This window comes from Gymnodraco acuticeps, unplaced genomic scaffold (genome assembly GCF_902827175.1).
Source record: "Gymnodraco acuticeps unplaced genomic scaffold, fGymAcu1.1, whole genome shotgun sequence".
Classification (NCBI taxonomy): domain Eukaryota; kingdom Metazoa; phylum Chordata; class Actinopteri; order Perciformes; family Bathydraconidae; genus Gymnodraco; species Gymnodraco acuticeps.
In genome coordinates, this window is record NW_022990273.1 from 4,405 (window position 1) to 21,847 (window position 17,443).

A 17,443-nucleotide genomic window follows, 5' to 3' on the forward strand; every position below is an offset into this window, starting at 1 on the left:
TACACTGCTCTGTGTGAATGTTAGGTCCTAGAGTCAGGTACACTGCTCTGTGTGAATGTTAGGTCCTAGAGTCAGGTACACTGCTCTGTGTGAATGTTAGGTCCTAGAGTCAGGAACACTGCTCTGTGTGAATGTTAAGTCCTAGAGTCAGGTACACTGCTCTGTGTGAATGTTAGGTTCTAGAGTCAGGTACACTGCTCTGTGTGAATGTTAGGTCCTAGAGTCAGGAACACTGCTCTGTGTGAATGTTAGGTCCTAGAGTCAGGAACACTGCTCTGTGTGAATGTTAGGTCCTAGAGTCAGGTACACTGCTCTGTGTGAATGTTAGGTTCTAGAGTAAGGTGCTCTGTGTGAATGTGAGGCTCTAGAGTAAGGTGCTCTGTGTGAATGTGAGGTTCTAGAGTAAGGTGCTCTGTGTGAATGTTAGGTTCTAGAGTAAGGTGCTCTGTGTGAATGTTAGGTCCTAGAGTCAGGTACACTGCTCTGTGTGAATGTTAGGTCCTAGAGTCAGGTACACTGCTCTGTGTGAATGTTAGGTCCTAGAGTCAGGTACACTGCTCTGTGTGAATGTTAGGTTCTAGAGTAAGGTGCTCTGTGTGAATGTGAGGTTCTAGAGTAAGGTGCTCTGTGTGAATGTGAGGTTCTAGAGTAAGGTGCTCTGTGTGAATGTGAGGTTCTAGAGTAAGGTGCTCTGTGTGAATGTTAGGTTCTAGAGTAAGGTGCTCTGTGTGAATGTTAGGTTCTAGAGTAAGGTACACTGCTCTGTGTGGAATGTTAAGTCCTAGAGTCAGGAACACTGCTCTGTGTGAATGTGAGGTTCTAGAGTAAGGTGCTCTGTGTGAATGTTAGGTTCTAGAGTAAGGTGCTCTGTGTGAATGTGAGGTTCTAGAGTAAGGTGCTCTGTGTGAATGTTAGGTTCTAGAGTAAGGTGCTCTGTGTGAATGTGAGGCTCTAGAGTAAGGTGCTCTGTGTGAATGTTAGGTTCTAGAGTAAGGTGCTCTGTGTGAATGTTAGGTCCTAGATTCAGGAACACTGCTCTGTGTGAATGTTAGGTCCTAGAGTCAGGAACACTGCTCTGTGTGAATGTTAGGTCCTAGAGTCAGGAACACTGCTCTGTGTGAATGTTAGGTCCTAGATTCAGGAACACTGCTCTGTGTGAATGTGAGGTCCTAGAGTCAGGAACACTGCTCTGTGTGAAGGTTAGGTCCTAGAGTCAGGAACACTGCTCTGTGTGAATGTTAGGTCCTAGAGTCAGGTACACTGCTCTGTGTGAATGTTAGGTCCTAGAGTCAGGAACACTGCTCTGTGTGAATGTTAAGTCCTAGAGTCAGGTACACTGCTCTGTGTGAATGTTAGGTCCTAGAGTCAGGAACACTGCTCTGTGTGAATGTTAGGTCCTAGAGTCAGGAACACTGCTCTGTGTGAATGTTAGGTCCTAGAGTCAGGTACACTGCTCTGTGTGAATGTTAGGTTCTAGAGTCAGGAACACTGCTCTGTGTGAATGTTAGGTCCTAGAGTCAGGTACACTGCTCTGTGTGAATGTTAGGTCCTAGAGTCAGGTACACTGCTCTGTGTGAATGTTAGGTCCTAGAGTCAGGTACACTGCTCTGTGTGAATGTTAGGTCCTAGAGTCAGGTACACTGCTCTGTGTGAATGTTAGGTCCTAGAGTCAGGAACACTGCTCTGTGTGAATGTTAAGTCCTAGAGTCAGGAACACTGCTCTGTGTGAATGTTAGGTCCTAGAGTCAGGAACACTGCTCTGTGTGAATGTGAGGTCCTAGAGTAAGGTGCTCTGTGTGAATGTTAGGTTCTAGAGTAAGGTGCTCTGTGTGAATGTTAGGTCCTAGAGTCAGGTACACTGCTCTGTGTGAATGTTAGGTTCTAGAGTCAGGAACACTGCTCTGTGTGAATGTTAGGTCCTAGATTCAGGAACACTGCTCTGTGTGAATGTTAGGTCCTAGAGTCAGGAACACTGCTCTGTGTGAATGTTAGGTCCTAGAGTCAGGAACACTGCTCTGTGTGAATGTTAGGTCCTAGATTCAGGAACACTGCTCTGTGTGAATGTGAGGTCCTAGAGTCAGGAACACTGCTCTGTGTGAAGGTTAGGTCCTAGAGTCAGGAACACTGCTCTGTGTGAATGTTAGGTCCTAGAGTCAGGTACACTGCTCTGTGTGAATGTTAGGTCCTAGAGTCAGGAACACTGCTCTGTGTGAATGTTAAGTCCTAGAGTCAGGTACACTGCTCTGTGTGAATGTTAGGTCCTAGAGTCAGGTACACTGCTCTGTGTGAATGTTAGGTCCTAGAGTCAGGTACACTGCTCTGTGTGAATGTTAGGTTCTAGAGTCAGGAACACTGCTCTGTGTGAATGTTAGGTCCTAGAGTCAGGAACACTGCTCTGTGTGAATTTTAGGTCCTAGAGTCATGAACACTGCTCTGTGTGAATGTTAGGTCCTAGAGTCAGGAACACTGCTCTGTGTGAATGTTAGGTCCTAGAGTCAGGAACACTGCTCTGTGTGAATGTTAGGTCCTAGAGTCAGGAACACTGCTCTGTGTGAATGTTAGGTCCTAGAGTCAGGTACACTGCTCTGTGTGAATGTTAGATCCTAGAGTCAGGAACACTGCTCTGTGTGAATGTTAGGTCCTAGAGTCAGGAACACTCTAGCGTTACCAGTTGGATCTGGTTGGGCTCACCTCTACGCACAGCGTCGGCTCTGGAACCTTACTTGTGGATAGGGGTTGGACTCTATTCTTCTCCGGAGTTGCTCAAGGTGTGAGGCGCCGGGCGGGTGTGGGGATACTCACAAGTCTTACCCCAGTGGACGAGAGGGTCGCCTCCCTACGTCTGCGGGTTATGGGGGTGGGGAAACTCTGACTGTTGTGTTTGCTTATGCACCAAACAGCAGTTCGGAGTATACGGCCTTCTTGGAGACCCTGGAAAGAGTCCTGTATAGGGCTCCTGAAGGGGACTCTTTAATCTTGCTGGGAGACTTCAACGCACATGTGGGCAATGATGGAGACACTTGGAGGGGCGTGATTGGGAGGAACTGCTATAATCACACTCTCGACCTTGTTCTGACTTATGGTATTGAAATTGAGCAACTATTAGTCGAACCGCATAATCCTGCTTCATCCGACCATTTCTTAGTAACTTTTGAAGTACTGTCACTAGACTACAAAGCATTAGTCAAAAGCTCCTGCAGCAGAAACCTATCTGTTAGTGCTATAGCCAAATTTAAGGAAGAGATTCCACCAATACTTAACTCGATAGCATGTCTGCATGTAAGGGAGGAAACTTATACAAAATGTACACCACCCCAAATTGATCATGTTGTTGATAGTGCTACAGATGCGCTGCGAATAAAATTAGACTCTGTTGCTCCTTTGAAAAAGAAGAAAATAAAACAACATAGACTAGCTCCATGGCATAATGCCGAAACCCGCAAAATAAAGCAAAAGTCGAGACAACTTGAAAGGATATGGCGTTCTACTAAACTTGAAGAATCTCGTTTAATTTGGCATATTACTCTCAATGAATATAAGAAAGCATTGCGTAAAGCGAGAGCAGCTTACTACTCTTCATTAATAGATGAGAATAAGAATAATGCAAGATTTCTTTTCAGCACTGTAGCCAGGCTGACAGAAAGCCACAGCTCGATTGAGCCTTCTATTCCCATAGCACTCAGTAGTAATGATTTTATGTGCTTTTTTAACGATAAAATTGTTACTCTTAGAAACAAAATTAATGACCTCTTGCCTTTGACCAGTATAGTGTTATCAACAGCTCCCGGAAACGTAAGTTCTAATATTACACTAGATAGTAAACTAGAATGCTTTTCAGCCATAAACCTTGAACAATTAAATTCAATGATTCTCTCTTCTAAACCATCAACGTGTATGTTAGACCCAATTCCAACTAAGCTGTTGAAGGAAGTTTTTCCATTAATTAGCACTTATTTATTAAATATTATGAATATGTCTTTATTATCAGGCTATGTTCCACAATCATTCAAAGTAGCAGTGATAAAACCGCTTCTTAAAAAGCACAACCTCGATCCAGAGGTTTTAGCCAACTATAGACCTATTTCTAATCTTCCGTTCCTCTCAAAAATTCTTGAGAAAGCGGTCGCAAAACAGTTGATTACTTAAAAAACAATGATTTATTTGAAGCTTTTCAGTCTGGCTTTAGAACACATCATAGCACAGAGACAGCTCTGGTTAAAGTCACAAATGACATTCTAATAGCCTCTGACAAGGGACGTGTCTCTATTCTTGTTTTGCTCGATCTCAGTGCTGCATTTGATACTATCGACCATGATATCTTATTGCAAAGACTAGAGCACTTAGTTGGCATACAGGGAACTGCTTTAGACTGGTTTAGGTCCTATCTATCTGAACGCTCTCAGTTTGTACGTGTCAATGATGAATCTTCCACGCAAACCAAAGTTAGCCATGGAGTGCCACAGGGCTCAGTGCTCGGACCTATTTTGTTCACATTATATATGCTTCCGTTAGGCAATATTATAAGGAATCATTCTGTAAACTTTCATTGTTATGCGGATGATACTCAACTATATTTATCAATCAAGCCTGATGAAATTAATCATCTAAATACAATTCAAGACTGCCTGAAGGACTTAAAAACATGGATGACCTTAAACTTTTTGATGTTAAACACGACCAAAACTGAAGTTATTGTACTTGGCCCGAAGAATCTACGAAACAAATTATCTAAGGATATACTAACTATGGATGGCATTAATTTGGCCTCCAGTGAGACTGTAAGGAATCTTGGTGTTATATTTGATCAGGATTTATCCTTTAACGCCCACATAAAATCAATTTCAAGGACCGCCTACTTCCATCTACGTAACATTGCAAAAATCAGGCATATCTTGCCTCAAAACGATGCAGAGAAACTAGTCCATGCATTTGTTACTTCAAGGCTGGATTATTGTAACTCTTTATTATCAGGGTGTACCAAGAAGTCAGTCAAGTCGCTTCAGCTGATTCAAAATGCTGCGGCTCGTGTACTAACCAGAGTTAGGAAAAGGGACCACATTACTCCTGTTCTGGCTGCCTTACACTGGCTCCCTATAGAACACAGGATAGAATTTAAAATTCTTCTTCTCGCCTACAAAGCCCTTAATGGGCAGGCGCCATCTTACCTTAAAGAACTCATTATACCCTACTGTCCTACTAGGGCATTGCGTTCCAAGAATGCAGGGTTGTTGGTTGTTCCTAGAGTCTCTAAAAGTACAATGGGAGCCAGAGCCTTTTCTTATCAAGCTCCACATTTGTGGAATCAGCTTCCAGTTTGTGTTCGGGCGGCAGACACCCTATCCGTTTTTAAGAGTGCGCTTAAGACCTTCCTTTTTGATAAAGCTTATAGTTAGGGCTGATTAGATCCAGCCCCTAGTTTTGCTGATATAGGCTTAGTTTGTCGGGGGACATCTTACTTCTTCCTTCTCTCTGTCTATACCTGTGTACTCTCATGTTCCGATTAACCCAGCTTCCCCAAATGTCTTTCTTTTTGGTGTCTATATACGCCGGGATCCGGAGTCATGGATGATCCTGCGCTCCTCTGTCCTGGATCGCGAGCCCTGGATCTTGAGTCGTGGCTGTGGTCCTGGATCATAGGTCCTGGATGGATATCCTCGTGGATTCATCTTCCTATTATACACACATGCATTTCCAAACATTTGGACTACCTATGTTGCAAATGTATTATCTTTTCAATTTACACACGGCATCTATTGCACGTCTGTCCGTCCTGGGAGAGGGATCCCTCCTCTGTTGCTCTCCCTGAGGTTTCTCCCATTTTTCCCTTTAAACTGTGGGTTTTCTCCGGAAGTTTTTCCTTGTACGATGTGAGGGTCTAAGGACAGAGGGTGTCGTATTGTCATACTGATATTTTGTACAAACTGTAAAGTCCACTGAGACAAATGTAACATTTGTGATATTGGGCTATATAAATAAACATTGATTGATTGATTGATTGATTGAACGGCCCCCCTGATCTGAACCGGAGTGGTGGTTTGTTACTGGACTTCTGTGCTAGTCATGGATTGGCCATAACAAACACCATGTTCGAACATAAGGATGCTCATAAGTGTATGTGGTACCAGAGCACCCTAGGCAGAAGGTCCATGATCGATTGCGTTATCGTATCATCGGACCTGAGGCCGTATGTTTTGGACACTCGGGTAAAGAGAGGGGCGGAGTTGTCAACTGATCACCATCTGGTGGTGAGTTGGGTCGAGTGGCGGGGGAAGCCTCTGGATAGACCTGGTAAGCCCAAACGTGTAGTTCGGGTGAACTGGGAACGTCTGGAGGAGGCCCAAGTTCAGGAGGCCTTCAACTCACACCTCCGGCAGAGCTTTTCGGGCATTCCTGTGGAGGTTGGGGACATTGAACCAGAGTGGTCGGTGTTCAAAGCCTCTATTGCCGAAGCCGCGGCGGGGAGCTGTGGTCTCAAGGTCTTAGGTGCCTCAAGGTAACCCTTGAACCTCCTGGTGGACACCGGTGGTCAGGGAAGCCGTCCGACTGAAGAAGGAGGCCTTCAGGGATTTGTTATCCCGGGGGACTCCCGAGGCAGTTGCAAGGTACCGACAGGCCCGAAGGGCAGCAGCCTCATCCGTGGCCGAGGCAAAGCAGCGGGTGTGGGAGAAGTTCGGAGAAGACATGGAGAAGGGCGTTAGGGCGTTGGAAGGAACACTTGGAGGAACTCCTGAACCCGACAACTCCGCCCTCTTTAGACTCTGTTACTAACTGTATATCTGTAGACTTGGTATGTCTTAAATGTCCGGTTAGGATGTATTAGAACCAAATCTAAAATTAAAATTGTAAGTAAGCAATCTGTATGTAAAAAACCACCTGTATGTAAATTGTAAATAAGCCATCTGTATGTCAAATATGTCTTATATGTCTTATATGACATGATGAATTGGAAATGGGGGACCCTGATGTAAACAAGACGAAAGTCTTTCTCTGGTCTGCATCCCCTTAACAATTGTATGTTTTGAGCTGTACTGTACTGTACCCAATATACAAGCTATTAATAAACTTTTCAATCAATCAATCAATCAATTATGTTACATTACATTGCATGTAGCTGACGCTTTTATCCAGAGCGACTTACAATAAGTGCATTCGACCAGGAAGACACAACCTTGAAGAAAACAGAATCATAAAGTACATCAGGTTTCATAGAGCCAAACATTTCAAGTGCTACTCAACTGGCTTTAGGTAAGCCAGTCCTTTATTAGTATAAAAGTGCTTTGTTAATAGTTCTATCGCTGGAAGTGGAGTCGAAAGAGATGAGTTTTCAGTCTGGAAGGTGTGTAAGCTTTCTGCTGTCCTGATGTCAATGGGAGCTCATTCCACCATCTTGGAGCCAGGATAGCAAACCCACGTGTTTCTGCTGATGGGAACTTGGGTCCCCTTCGCAGCGAGGGCGCAGCGAGGGCGCAGCGAGGGCGCAGCGAGGGCGCAGCGAGCCATTTGGCTGATGCAGAGCGGAGTGCACGTGCTGGGGTGTACAGTTTGTTAGAGGCAGAGCTGGAGTATGACGGGGGATCAACACCAATCTCCCGGGGGGAGGTCACTGAGGTAGTCAAACAACTCCACAGGAGGGATTATATCTCTTCGCTGGCCTGGGAGCGCCTTGGGATCCCCCAGTCAGAGCTGGTTGATGGGAAAGGAACGTTTGTTGCTCTCTGCTGGAACTGCTACCTCCGCCACCCAACGATGGATCGATGGAAGATGGATGGATGGATAAAAAAGAGGTCAAAGCTATAGATAATTAATTAATAAATGTATTTGTATTTGTCATTTTTTAAAAATAATTAAATCCATTTTAACAGAATTTATTTAAATAATATGCATTTTTTATAACATGTGAAATCAAGTCAGAGTCAAAGAGCATTTAATTATTATGTTTTAACTATTTGTATTACCTAATTATAACTGCCACTCTTAATTCTGACTTTTAATCTTAATTACTAAGACATTAATGCTTTTGAATATTGTTTTTAAGTACCTGTCTTATTAACCAAACGTATTAAATTAAATGACTTAAAGAGTTTTTTGTGAAATAAAAAGTAAAAAATGAGTTTTTATGTAAACCGTATAAAGCCAGCAGGGGGCGACAAAGAGAAGCAACGCGCTCCATTAACACAGCGCACTGGTCCCTCGTTGCTTCCCGTAGTAAAGAAACCACGTTAAAACAAGTATTCTGACTATTCAAGCTTGATCAGAAATAAAAAAACATAATCTGTTAAGTATTTAAAACCTTAAACTGAAGTATCCTTACATGTAAATCCGTCTGTGGCGTTTCGTGTGTTCTGGCAAGACTCGGCTGCCGTAGTGACAACATGGTGCTGGAGAAGAAAAGCTCCGGTGAGTTTTGTTTAATTCTAACACATTTAAACACTTTTATCCATTAAAGCGAGTCTTTTCTGCGTTTCTCAGTAAAGTCCCGAGTTAGTACACACATTTAGGAATAGTAAAGGTGTCTAAATGAGGTCTGTGTTTGTTGATCTGTTAGCCGACCTGTTAGCTGCGGCTAGCTGAAGCTAAATCAGGATCATTTTAAACTTCTCTCTGATTTTATGAACTCTAACATCTGGCTTTGTTTTTTTATCATTACATATTTAGTATTTGTACCAACATAAGATACATTCGGCGTAAAATCATGACTTCTGGAGCCAGATCTGCAGCGGGGTTACTGAAGGGATGTTAGCTATATTTACCTCTTTATAACACACACACACACACACACACACACACACACACACACACACACACACACACACAGGCTCTTGTTTACTGTACTTTATATTATACAGTTTTATTTATTGTATAACATGAAATCGAGCCAGATGTCAGTCCTAACTTGAATTCAAACCATTGAAAAGAATGTTTGATTTCAGTCGATACCAAATATGTTTTATGAAATACATTTCAGCTCGTGTGGAGGCTGACTCCAGACGCAGAGTTCTAGATGAAGCGACGAGGCAGAGGAGGCTGAGCCGGCAGCTGGAGGCTCTGGAGAAAGATAACTTCCAGGTGAGAACACATCAATAACCCTGGATAATAACACCAGCTGTTGATGTGACCTGTTTCTATACCTCACTTTATTTAAAACACAGGCACTGCTACCTTTCCCCCGGAGTTCTGATCTGCTTTTACTTGTTATCTTTTATTATTAGTAACATGTGCAGACGTGGTCTTTTTGTATTTGTTTATCCGTCTATTCTCCTCACTGTACATGTTGCTAATCACAGGGTTCAGTCTGCGCCGAGCAACACCTGTTAGCGACATGTTGCTAATCACAGGGTCCAGTCTGCGCCGAGCAACACCTGTTAGCGACATGTTGCTAATCACAGGGTCCAGTCTGCACCGAGCAACACCTGTTAGCGACATGTTGCTAATCACAGGGTCCAGTCTGCGCCGAGCAATACCTGTTAGCGACATGTTGCTAATCACAGGGTCCAGTCTGCACCGAGCAACACCTGTTAGCGACATGTTGCTAATCACAGGGTTCAGTCTGCGCCGAGCAACACCTGTTAGCGACATGTTGCTAATCACAGGGTCCAGTCTGCGCCGAGCAACACCTGTTAGCGACATGTTGCTAATCACAGGGTCCAGTCTGCACCGAGCAACACCTGTTAGCGACATGTTGCTAATCACAGGGTCCAGTCTGCGCCGAGCAACACCTGTTAGCGACATGTTGCTAATCACAGGGTCCAGTCTGCACCGAGCAACACCTGTTAGCGACATGTTGCTAATCACAGGGTCCAGTCTGCGCCGAGCAATACCTGTTAGCGACATGTTGCTAATCACAGGGTCCAGTCTGCACCGAGCAACACCTGTTAGCGACATGTTGCTAATCACAGGGTTCAGTCTGCGCCGAGCAACACCTGTTAGCGACATGTTGCTAATCACAGGGTTCAGTCTGCGCCGAGCAATACCTGTTAGCGACATGTTGATAATCACAGGGTCCAGTCTGCACCGAGCAACACCTGTTAGCGACATGTTGCTAATCACAGGGTCCAGTCTACACCGAGCAACACCTGTTAGCGACATGTTGCTAATCACAGGGTTCAGTCTGCACCGAGCAACACCTGTTAGCGACATGTTGCTAATCACAGGGTTCAGTCTGCGCCGAGCAACACCTGTTAGCGACATGTTGCTAATCACAGGGTTCAGTCTGCACGGAGCAACACCTGTTAGCGACATGTTGCTAATCACAGGGTCCAGTCTGCGCCGAGCAACACCTGTTAGCGACATGTTGCTAATCACAGGGTCCAGTCTGCGCCGAGCAACACCTGTTAGCGACATGTTGCTAATCACAGGGTTCAGTCTGCGCCGAGCAACACCTGTTAGCGACATGTTGCTAATCACAGGGTCCAGTCTGCACCGAGCAACACCTGTTAGCGACATGTTGCTAATCACAGGGTTCAGTCTGCACCGAGCAACACCTGTTAGCGACATGTTGCTAATCACAGGGTTCAGTCTGCGCCGAGCAACACCTGTTAGCGACATGTTGCTAATCACAGGGTTCAGTCTGCGCCGAGCAATACCTGTTAGCGACATGTTGATAATCACAGGGTCCAGTCTGCACCGAGCAACACCTGTTAGCGACATGTTGCTAATCACAGGGTCCAGTCTGCACCGAGCAACACCTGTTAGCGACATGTTGCTAATCACAGGGTTCAGTCTGCGCAGAGCAACACCTGTTAGCGACATGTTGCTAATCACAGGGTCCAGTCTGCGCCGAGCAACACCTGTTAGCGACATGTTGCTAATCACAGGGTCCAGTCTGCGCCGAGCAACACCTGTTAGCGACATGTTGCTAATCACAGGGTTCAGTCTGCGCCGAGCAACACCTGTTAGCGACATGTTGCTAATCACAGGGTCCAGTCTGCACCGAGCAACACCTGTTAGCGACATGTTGCTAATCACAGGGTTCAGTCTGCACCGAGCAACACCTGTTAGCGACATGTTGCTAATCACAGGGTTCAGTCTGCACCGAGCAACACCTGTTAGCGACATGTTGCTAATCACAGGGTTCAGTCTGCGCGGAGCAACACCTGTTAGCGACATGTTGCTAATCACAGGGTCCAGTCTGCGCCGAGCAACACCTGTTAGCGACATGTTGCTAATCACAGGGTCCAGTCTGCGCCGAGCAACACCTGTTAGCGACATGTTGCTAATCACAGGGTCCAGTCTGCGCCGAGCAACACCTGTTAGCGACATGTTTCTAATCTTGTTTACGTCAGTAGACATGTTGTTTACATCGGGAGACATGTTGTTTGCGTCGGGAGACATGTTGTTTGCGTCGGGAGACATGTTGTTTACGTCGGGAGACATGTTGTTTACGTCGGGAGACATGTTGTTTGCGACAGGAGACATGTTGTTTGCGTCAGGAGACATGTTGTTTACGTCAGGAGACATGTTGTTTACGTCAGGAGACATGTTGTTTACGTCAGAGACATGTTGTTTACGTCAGAGACATGTTGTTTACATCAGGAGACATGTTGTTTACATCAGGAGACATGTTGTTTGCGTCAGGAGACATGTTGTTTACGTCAGGAGACGTGTTGTTTACGTCAGGAGACATGTTGTTTACAGGAGACATGATGTTTACATCAGGAGACATGTTGTTTACATCAGGAGACATGTTGTTTACAGGAGACATGTTGTTTGCTTCAGGAGACATGTTGTTTACATCAGGAGACATGTTGTTTACAGGATACATGTTGTTTACAGGAGACATGTTGTTTACAGGATACATGTTGTTTACATCAGGAGACATGTTGTTTACAGGATACATGTTGTTTACAGGAGACATGTTGTTTACAGGAGACATGTTGTTTACGTCAGGAGACATGTTGTTTACGTCAGGAGACATGTTGTTTACTGGAGACATGTTGTTTACAGGAGACATGTTGTTTACAGGAGACATGTTGTTTACGTCAGGAGACATGTTGTTTACAGGAGACATGTTGTTTACATCAGGAGACATGTTGTTTACGTCAGGAGACATGTTGTTTACAGGAGACATGTTGTTTACGTCAGGAGACATGTTGTTTACGTCAGGAGACATGTTGTTTACATCAGGAGACGTGTTGTTTACATCAGGAGACATGTTGTTTACGTCAGGAGACATGTTGTTTACGTCAGGAGACGTGTTGTTTACATCAGGAGACATGTTGTTTACGTCAGGAGACATGTTGTTTACGTCAGGAGACATGTTGTTTACGTCAGGAGACATGTTGTTTACGTCAGGAGACATGTTGTTTACGTCAGGAGACATGTTGTTTACGTCAGGAGACATGTTGTTTACGTCAGGAGTGTCAGGAGACATGTTGTTGTTGGTATATCTTCTAAGCATCAGAGACGCAGATCATCTGTGCTTTGCGTGGAGAGCGGTTTTTAGTGTCCCTCTAAGCGAGGACAGACAGTGTGTCTCCAGGAGAGACAGTGTGTCTCCAGGAGAGACAGTGTGTCTCCAGGAGAGACAGTGTGTCTCCAGGTCAGACAGTGTGTCTCCAGGAGAGACAGTGTGTCTCCAGGTCAGACAGTGTGTCTCCAGGAGAGACAGTGTGTCTCCAGGACAGACAGTGTGTCTCCAGGAGAGACAGTGTGTCTCCAGGACAGACAGTGTGTCTCCAGGTCAGACAGTGTGTCTCCAGGTCAGACAGTGTGTCTCCAGGAGAGACAGTGTGTCTCCAGGACAGACAGTGTGTCTCCAGGTCAGACAGTGTGTCTCCAGGAGAGACAGTGTGTCTCCAGGAGAGACAGTGTGTCTCCAGGTCAGACAGTGTGTCTCCAGGTCAGACAGTGTGTCTCCAGGAGAGACAGTGTGTCTCCAGGACAGACAGTGTGTCTCCAGGACAGACAGTGTGTCTCCAGGACAGACAGTGTGTCTCCAGGAGAGACAGTGTGTCTCCAGGTCAGACAGTGTGTCTCCAGGAGAGACAGTGTGTCTCCAGGTCAGACAGTGTGTCTCCAGGAGAGACAGTGTGTCTCCAGGACAGACAGTGTGTCTCCAGGAGAGACAGTGTGTCTCCAGGTCAGACAGTGTGTCTCCAGGAGAGACAGTGTGTCTCCAGGAGAGACAGTGTGTCTCCAGGAGAGACAGTGTGTCTCCAGGACAGACAGTGTGTCTCCAGGAGAGACAGTGTGTCTCCAGGACAGACAGTGTGTCTCCAGGAGAGACAGTGTGTCTCCAGGTCAGACAGTGTGTCTCCAGGAGAGACAGTGTGTCTCCAGGAGAGACAGTGTGTCTCCAGGTCAGACAGTGTGTCTCCAGGAGAGACAGTGTGTCTCCAGGTCAGACAGTGTGTCTCCAGGAGAGACAGTGTGTCTCCAGGTCAGACAGTGTGTCTCCAGGAGAGACAGTGTGTCTCCAGGACAGACAGTGTGTCTCCAGGTCAGACAGTGTGTCTCCAGAACAGACAGTGTGTCTCCAGGAGAGACAGTGTGTCTCCAGGACAGACAGTGTGTCTCCAGGACAGACGGTGTGTCTGCAGGAGAGACGGTGTGTCTCCAGGAGAGACGGTGTGTCTCCAGGACAGACGGTGTGTCTCCAGGAGAGACGGTGTGTCTCCAGGACAGACGGTGTGTCTCCAGGAGAGACGGTGTGTCTCCAGGACAGACGGTGTGTCTCCAGGAGAGACGGTGTGTCTCCAGGTCAGACGGTGTGTCTCCAGGTCAGACGGTGTGTCTCCAGGTCAGACGGTGTGTCTCCAGGAGAGACGGTGTGTCTCCAGGACAGACGGTGTGTCTCCAGGAGAGACGGTGTGTCTCCAGGACAGACAGTGTGTCTCCAGGTCAGACAGTGTGTCTCCAGGAGAGACAGTGTGTCTCCAGGAGAGACAGTGTGTCTCCAGGACAGACAGTGTGTCTCCAGGAGAGACAGTGTGTCTCCAGGTCAGACAGTGTGTCTCCAGGAGAGACAGTGTGTCTCCAGGTCAGACAGTGTGTCTCCAGGAGAGACAGTGTGTCTCCAGGTCAGACAGTGTGTCTCCAGGAGAGACAGTGTGTCTCCAGGTCAGACAGTGTGTCTCCAGGAGAGACAGTGTGTCTCCAGGTCAGACAGTGTGTCTCCAGGAGAGACAGTGTGTCTCCAGGACAGACAGTGTGTCTCCAGGAGAGACAGTGTGTCTCCAGGAGAGACAGTGTGTCTCCAGGACAGACAGTGTGTCTCCAGGAGAGACAGTGTGTCTCCAGGACAGACAGTGTGTCTCCAGGAGAGACAGTGTGTCTCCAGGTCAGACAGTGTGTCTCCAGGAGAGACAGTGTGTCTCCAGGAGAGACAGTGTGTCTCCAGGTCAGACAGTGTGTCTCCAGGTCAGACAGTGTGTCTCCAGAACAGACAGTGTGTCTCCAGGAGAGACAGTGTGTCTCCAGGACAGACAGTGTGTCTCCAGGAGAGACAGTGTGTCTCCAGGTCAGACAGTGTGTCTCCAGAACAGACAGTGTGTCTCCAGGAGAGACAGTGTGTGTCCAGGAGAGACAGTGTGTCTCCAGGAGAGACGGTGTGTCTCCAGGAGAGACGGTGTGTCTCCAGGAGAGACGGTGTGTCTCCAGGAGAGACGGTGTGTGTCCAGGAAGGCTTCTCCAGAGGTCTGAGAACACCTGAGGAACACTGACGTCTGTATATTCATATATTTAAATGTGTGTGTGTCTCCAGGACGACCCCCTGTCCTCGCTGCCTCCCCAGGTCCTACTGCCCGCCTACCTACCTTCAGCGAGACAGAGGAGCCAGGTGAGAGGACTCAATCAGATAGAAATGAAACTGATCATTCACTCCAAAGAACTCGACTTGATGCCGTTTGGCTTCACACTGTGTCTCTGGTACAACATGGCTGATGTTAGCTTAGCAACCGAAGCTAAACTCACTATTGACTACTTGTTGCTATCCTCTTGTGGCAGAAGCCGTTTTCTACAGGCACATTTGACCTTTTCATTATGATTCTACTTGTGATAGTCGGACATGACGACCTGTGCAGCCCTTGCATTGATTCCATCTGATAGCTGCTATAATACAAAACAACACGTCTGCCTGCTCTCCACGATGATCAATGGAGCTGAGTCTCTCTCTGGAACATGGAGCATCTCTCTGAGGGACAGGTGGAGCTGAGTCTCTCTCTCTGGAACATGGAGCATCTCTCTGAGGGACAGATGGAGCTGAGTCTCTCTCTCTGGAACATGGAGCATCTCTCTGAGGGACAGATGGAGCTGAGTCTCTCTCTGGAACATGGAGCATCTCTCTGAGGGACAGATGGAGCTGAGTCTCTCTCTGGAACATGGAGCATCTCTCTGAGGGACAGATGGAGCTGAGTCTCTCTCTCTGGAACATGGAGCATCTCTCTGAGGGACAGGTGGAGCTGAGTCTCTCTCTCTGGAACATGGAGCATCTCTCTGAGGGACAGATGGAGCGAGTCTCTCTCTCTGGAACATGGAGCATCTCTCTGAGGGACAGATGGAGCTGAGTCTCTCTCTGGAACATGGAGCATCTCTCTGAGGGACAGATGGAGCTGAGTCTCTCTCTCTGGAACATGGAGCATCTCTGAGGGACAGGTGGAGCTGAGTCTCTCTCTCTGGAACATGGAGCATCTCTCTGAGGGACAGATGGAGCTGAGTCTCTCTCTGGAACATGGAGCATCTCTCTGAGGGACAGGTGGAGCTGAGTCTCTCTCTCTGGAACATGGAGCATCTCTCTGAGGGACAGGTGGAGCTGAGTCTCTCTCTCTGGAACATGGAGCATCTCTCTGAGGGACAGGTGAAGCTGAGTCTCTCTCTGGAACATGGAGCATCTCTCTGAGGGACAGATGGAGCTGAGTCTCTCTCTCTGGAACATGGAGCATCTCTCTGAGGGACAGGTGGAGCTGAGTCTCTCTCTCTGGAACATGGAGCATCTCTCTGAGGGACAGGTGGAGCTGAGTCTCTCTCTCTGGAACATGGAGCATCTCTCTGAGGGACAGATGGAGCTGAGTCTCTCTCTCTGGAACATGGAGCATCTCTCTGAGGGACAGGGGGGAGCTGAGTCTCTCTCTCTGGAACATGGAGCATCTCTCTGAGGGACAGGTGGAGCTGAGTCTCTCTCTGGAACATGGAGCATCTCTCTGAGGGACAGGATGGAGCTGAGTCTCTCTCTCTGGAACATGGAGCACTCTCTGAGGGAAAGGTGGAGCTGAGTCTCTCTCTCTGGAACAGGACATCTTAGGACAAGGGAGCTGAGTCTCTCTCTGGAACATGGAGCATCTCTCTGAGGACAGGTGGAGCTGAGTCTCTCCTCTGGAACATGGAGCATCTCTCTGAGGGACAGATGGAGCTGAGTCTCTCTCTCTGGAACATGGAGCATCTCTCTGAGGGACAGATGGAGCTGAGTCTCTCTCTCTGGAACATGGAGCATCTCTCTGAGGGACAGGTGGAGCTGAGTCTCTCTCTCTGGAACATGGAGCATCTCTCTGAGGGACAGATGGAGCTGAGTCTCTCTCTCTGGAACATGGAGCATCTCTCTGAGGGACAGGTGGAGCTGAGTCTCTCTCTGGAACATGGAGCATCTCTCTGAGGGACAGATGGAGCTGAGTCTCTCTCTGGAACATGGAGCATCTCTCTGAGGGACAGATGGAGCTGAGTCTCTCTCTCTGGAACATGGAGCATCTCTCTGAGGGACAGATGGAGCTGAGTCTCTCTCTGGAACATGGAGCATCTCTCTGAGGGACAGATGGAGCTGAGTCTCTCTCTGGAACATGGAGCATCTCTCTGAGGGACAGATGGAGCTGAGTCTCTCTCTGGAACATGGAGCATCTCTCTGAGGGACAGATGGAGCTGAGTCTCTCTCTGGAACATGGAGCATCTCTCTGAGGGACAGGTGGAGCATGGAGCATCTCTCTGAGGGACAGATGGAGCTGAGTCTCTCTCTGAACATGGAGCATACTCTCTGAGGGACAGATGGAGCTGAGTCTCTCTCTCTGGAACATGGAGCATCTCTCTGAGGGACAGATGGAGCTGAGTCTCTCTCTGGAACATGGAGCATCTCTCTGAGGGACAGATGGAGCTGAGTCTCTCTCTGGAACATGGAGCATCTCTCTGAGGGACAGATGGAGCTGAGTCTCTCTCTGGAACATGGAGCATCTCTCTGAGGGACAGGTGGAGCTGAGTCTCTCTCTGGAACATGGAGCATCTCTCTGAGGGACAGATGGAGCTGAGTCTCTCTCTCTGGAACATGGAGCATCTCTCTGAGGGACAGGTGGAGCTGAGTCTCTCTCTCTGGAACATGGAGCATCTCTCTGAGGGACAGATGGAGCTGAGTCTCTCTCTCTGGAACATGGAGCATCTCTCTGAGGGACAGATGGAGCTGAGTCTCTCTCTCTGGAACATGGAGCATCTCTCTGAGGGACAGATGGAGCTGAGTCTCTCTCTCTGG

At 47.4% G+C, this 17,443-nt stretch overlaps 3 protein-coding genes across 3 annotated transcripts; 2 read left to right on the forward strand and 1 right to left on the reverse strand.

Moving 5' to 3' along the window:
* Positions 1–8,152: 8,152 nt before the first annotated feature.
* Positions 8,153–15,441, forward strand: znhit1 (zinc finger, HIT-type containing 1). Its single transcript, XM_034221389.1, has 3 exons — positions 8,153–8,397; positions 8,966–9,066; positions 14,702–15,441. Exons 1-3 carry the CDS (start codon positions 8,373–8,375, stop codon positions 14,981–14,983), a joined length of 408 nt encoding a protein of 135 aa, XP_034077280.1. The 5' UTR covers positions 8,153–8,372; the 3' UTR covers positions 14,984–15,441.
* On the forward strand, positions 9,077–12,593 carry LOC117549456. The gene is made up of 2 exons (XM_034221388.1): positions 9,077–11,206; positions 11,258–12,593. The coding sequence occupies exons 1-2, from the start codon at positions 9,269–9,271 to the stop codon at positions 12,440–12,442; spliced, it is 3,123 nt and encodes a 1,040-aa protein (XP_034077279.1). The 5' UTR covers positions 9,077–9,268; the 3' UTR covers positions 12,443–12,593.
* On the reverse strand, positions 15,090–16,232 carry LOC117549459. The gene has a single exon (XM_034221391.1). The coding sequence runs from the start codon at positions 16,230–16,232 to the stop codon at positions 15,090–15,092; it is 1,143 nt and encodes a 380-aa protein (XP_034077282.1).
* Positions 16,233–17,443: the final 1,211 nt, after the last annotated feature.

Excerpts from the sequence above, each read along its gene's own strand:
- znhit1 (XM_034221389.1), top strand. The coding sequence starts at position 8,373 with ATGGTGCTGGAGAAGAAAAGCTCCG. Across the intron at positions 8,398-8,965 it reads GCTGGAGAAGAAAAGCTCCG|CTCGTGTGGAGGCTGACTCC; the intron begins GTGAGTTTTGTT and ends AATACATTTCAG. Across the intron at positions 9,067-14,701 it reads TGGAGAAAGATAACTTCCAG|GACGACCCCCTGTCCTCGCT; the intron begins GTGAGAACACAT and ends GTGTGTCTCCAG.
- LOC117549456 (XM_034221388.1), top strand. The coding sequence starts at position 9,269 with ATGTTGCTAATCACAGGGTTCAGTCTGCGCCGAGCAACACCTGTTAGC. Across the intron at positions 11,207-11,257 it reads GAGCAACACCTGTTAGCGAC|ATGTTTCTAATCTTGTTTAC; the intron begins ATGTTGCTAATC and ends CCTGTTAGCGAC.
- LOC117549459 (XM_034221391.1), bottom strand. The coding sequence starts at position 16,232 with ATGTCCTGTTCCAGAGAGAGAGACTCAGCTCCACCTTTCCCTCAGAGA.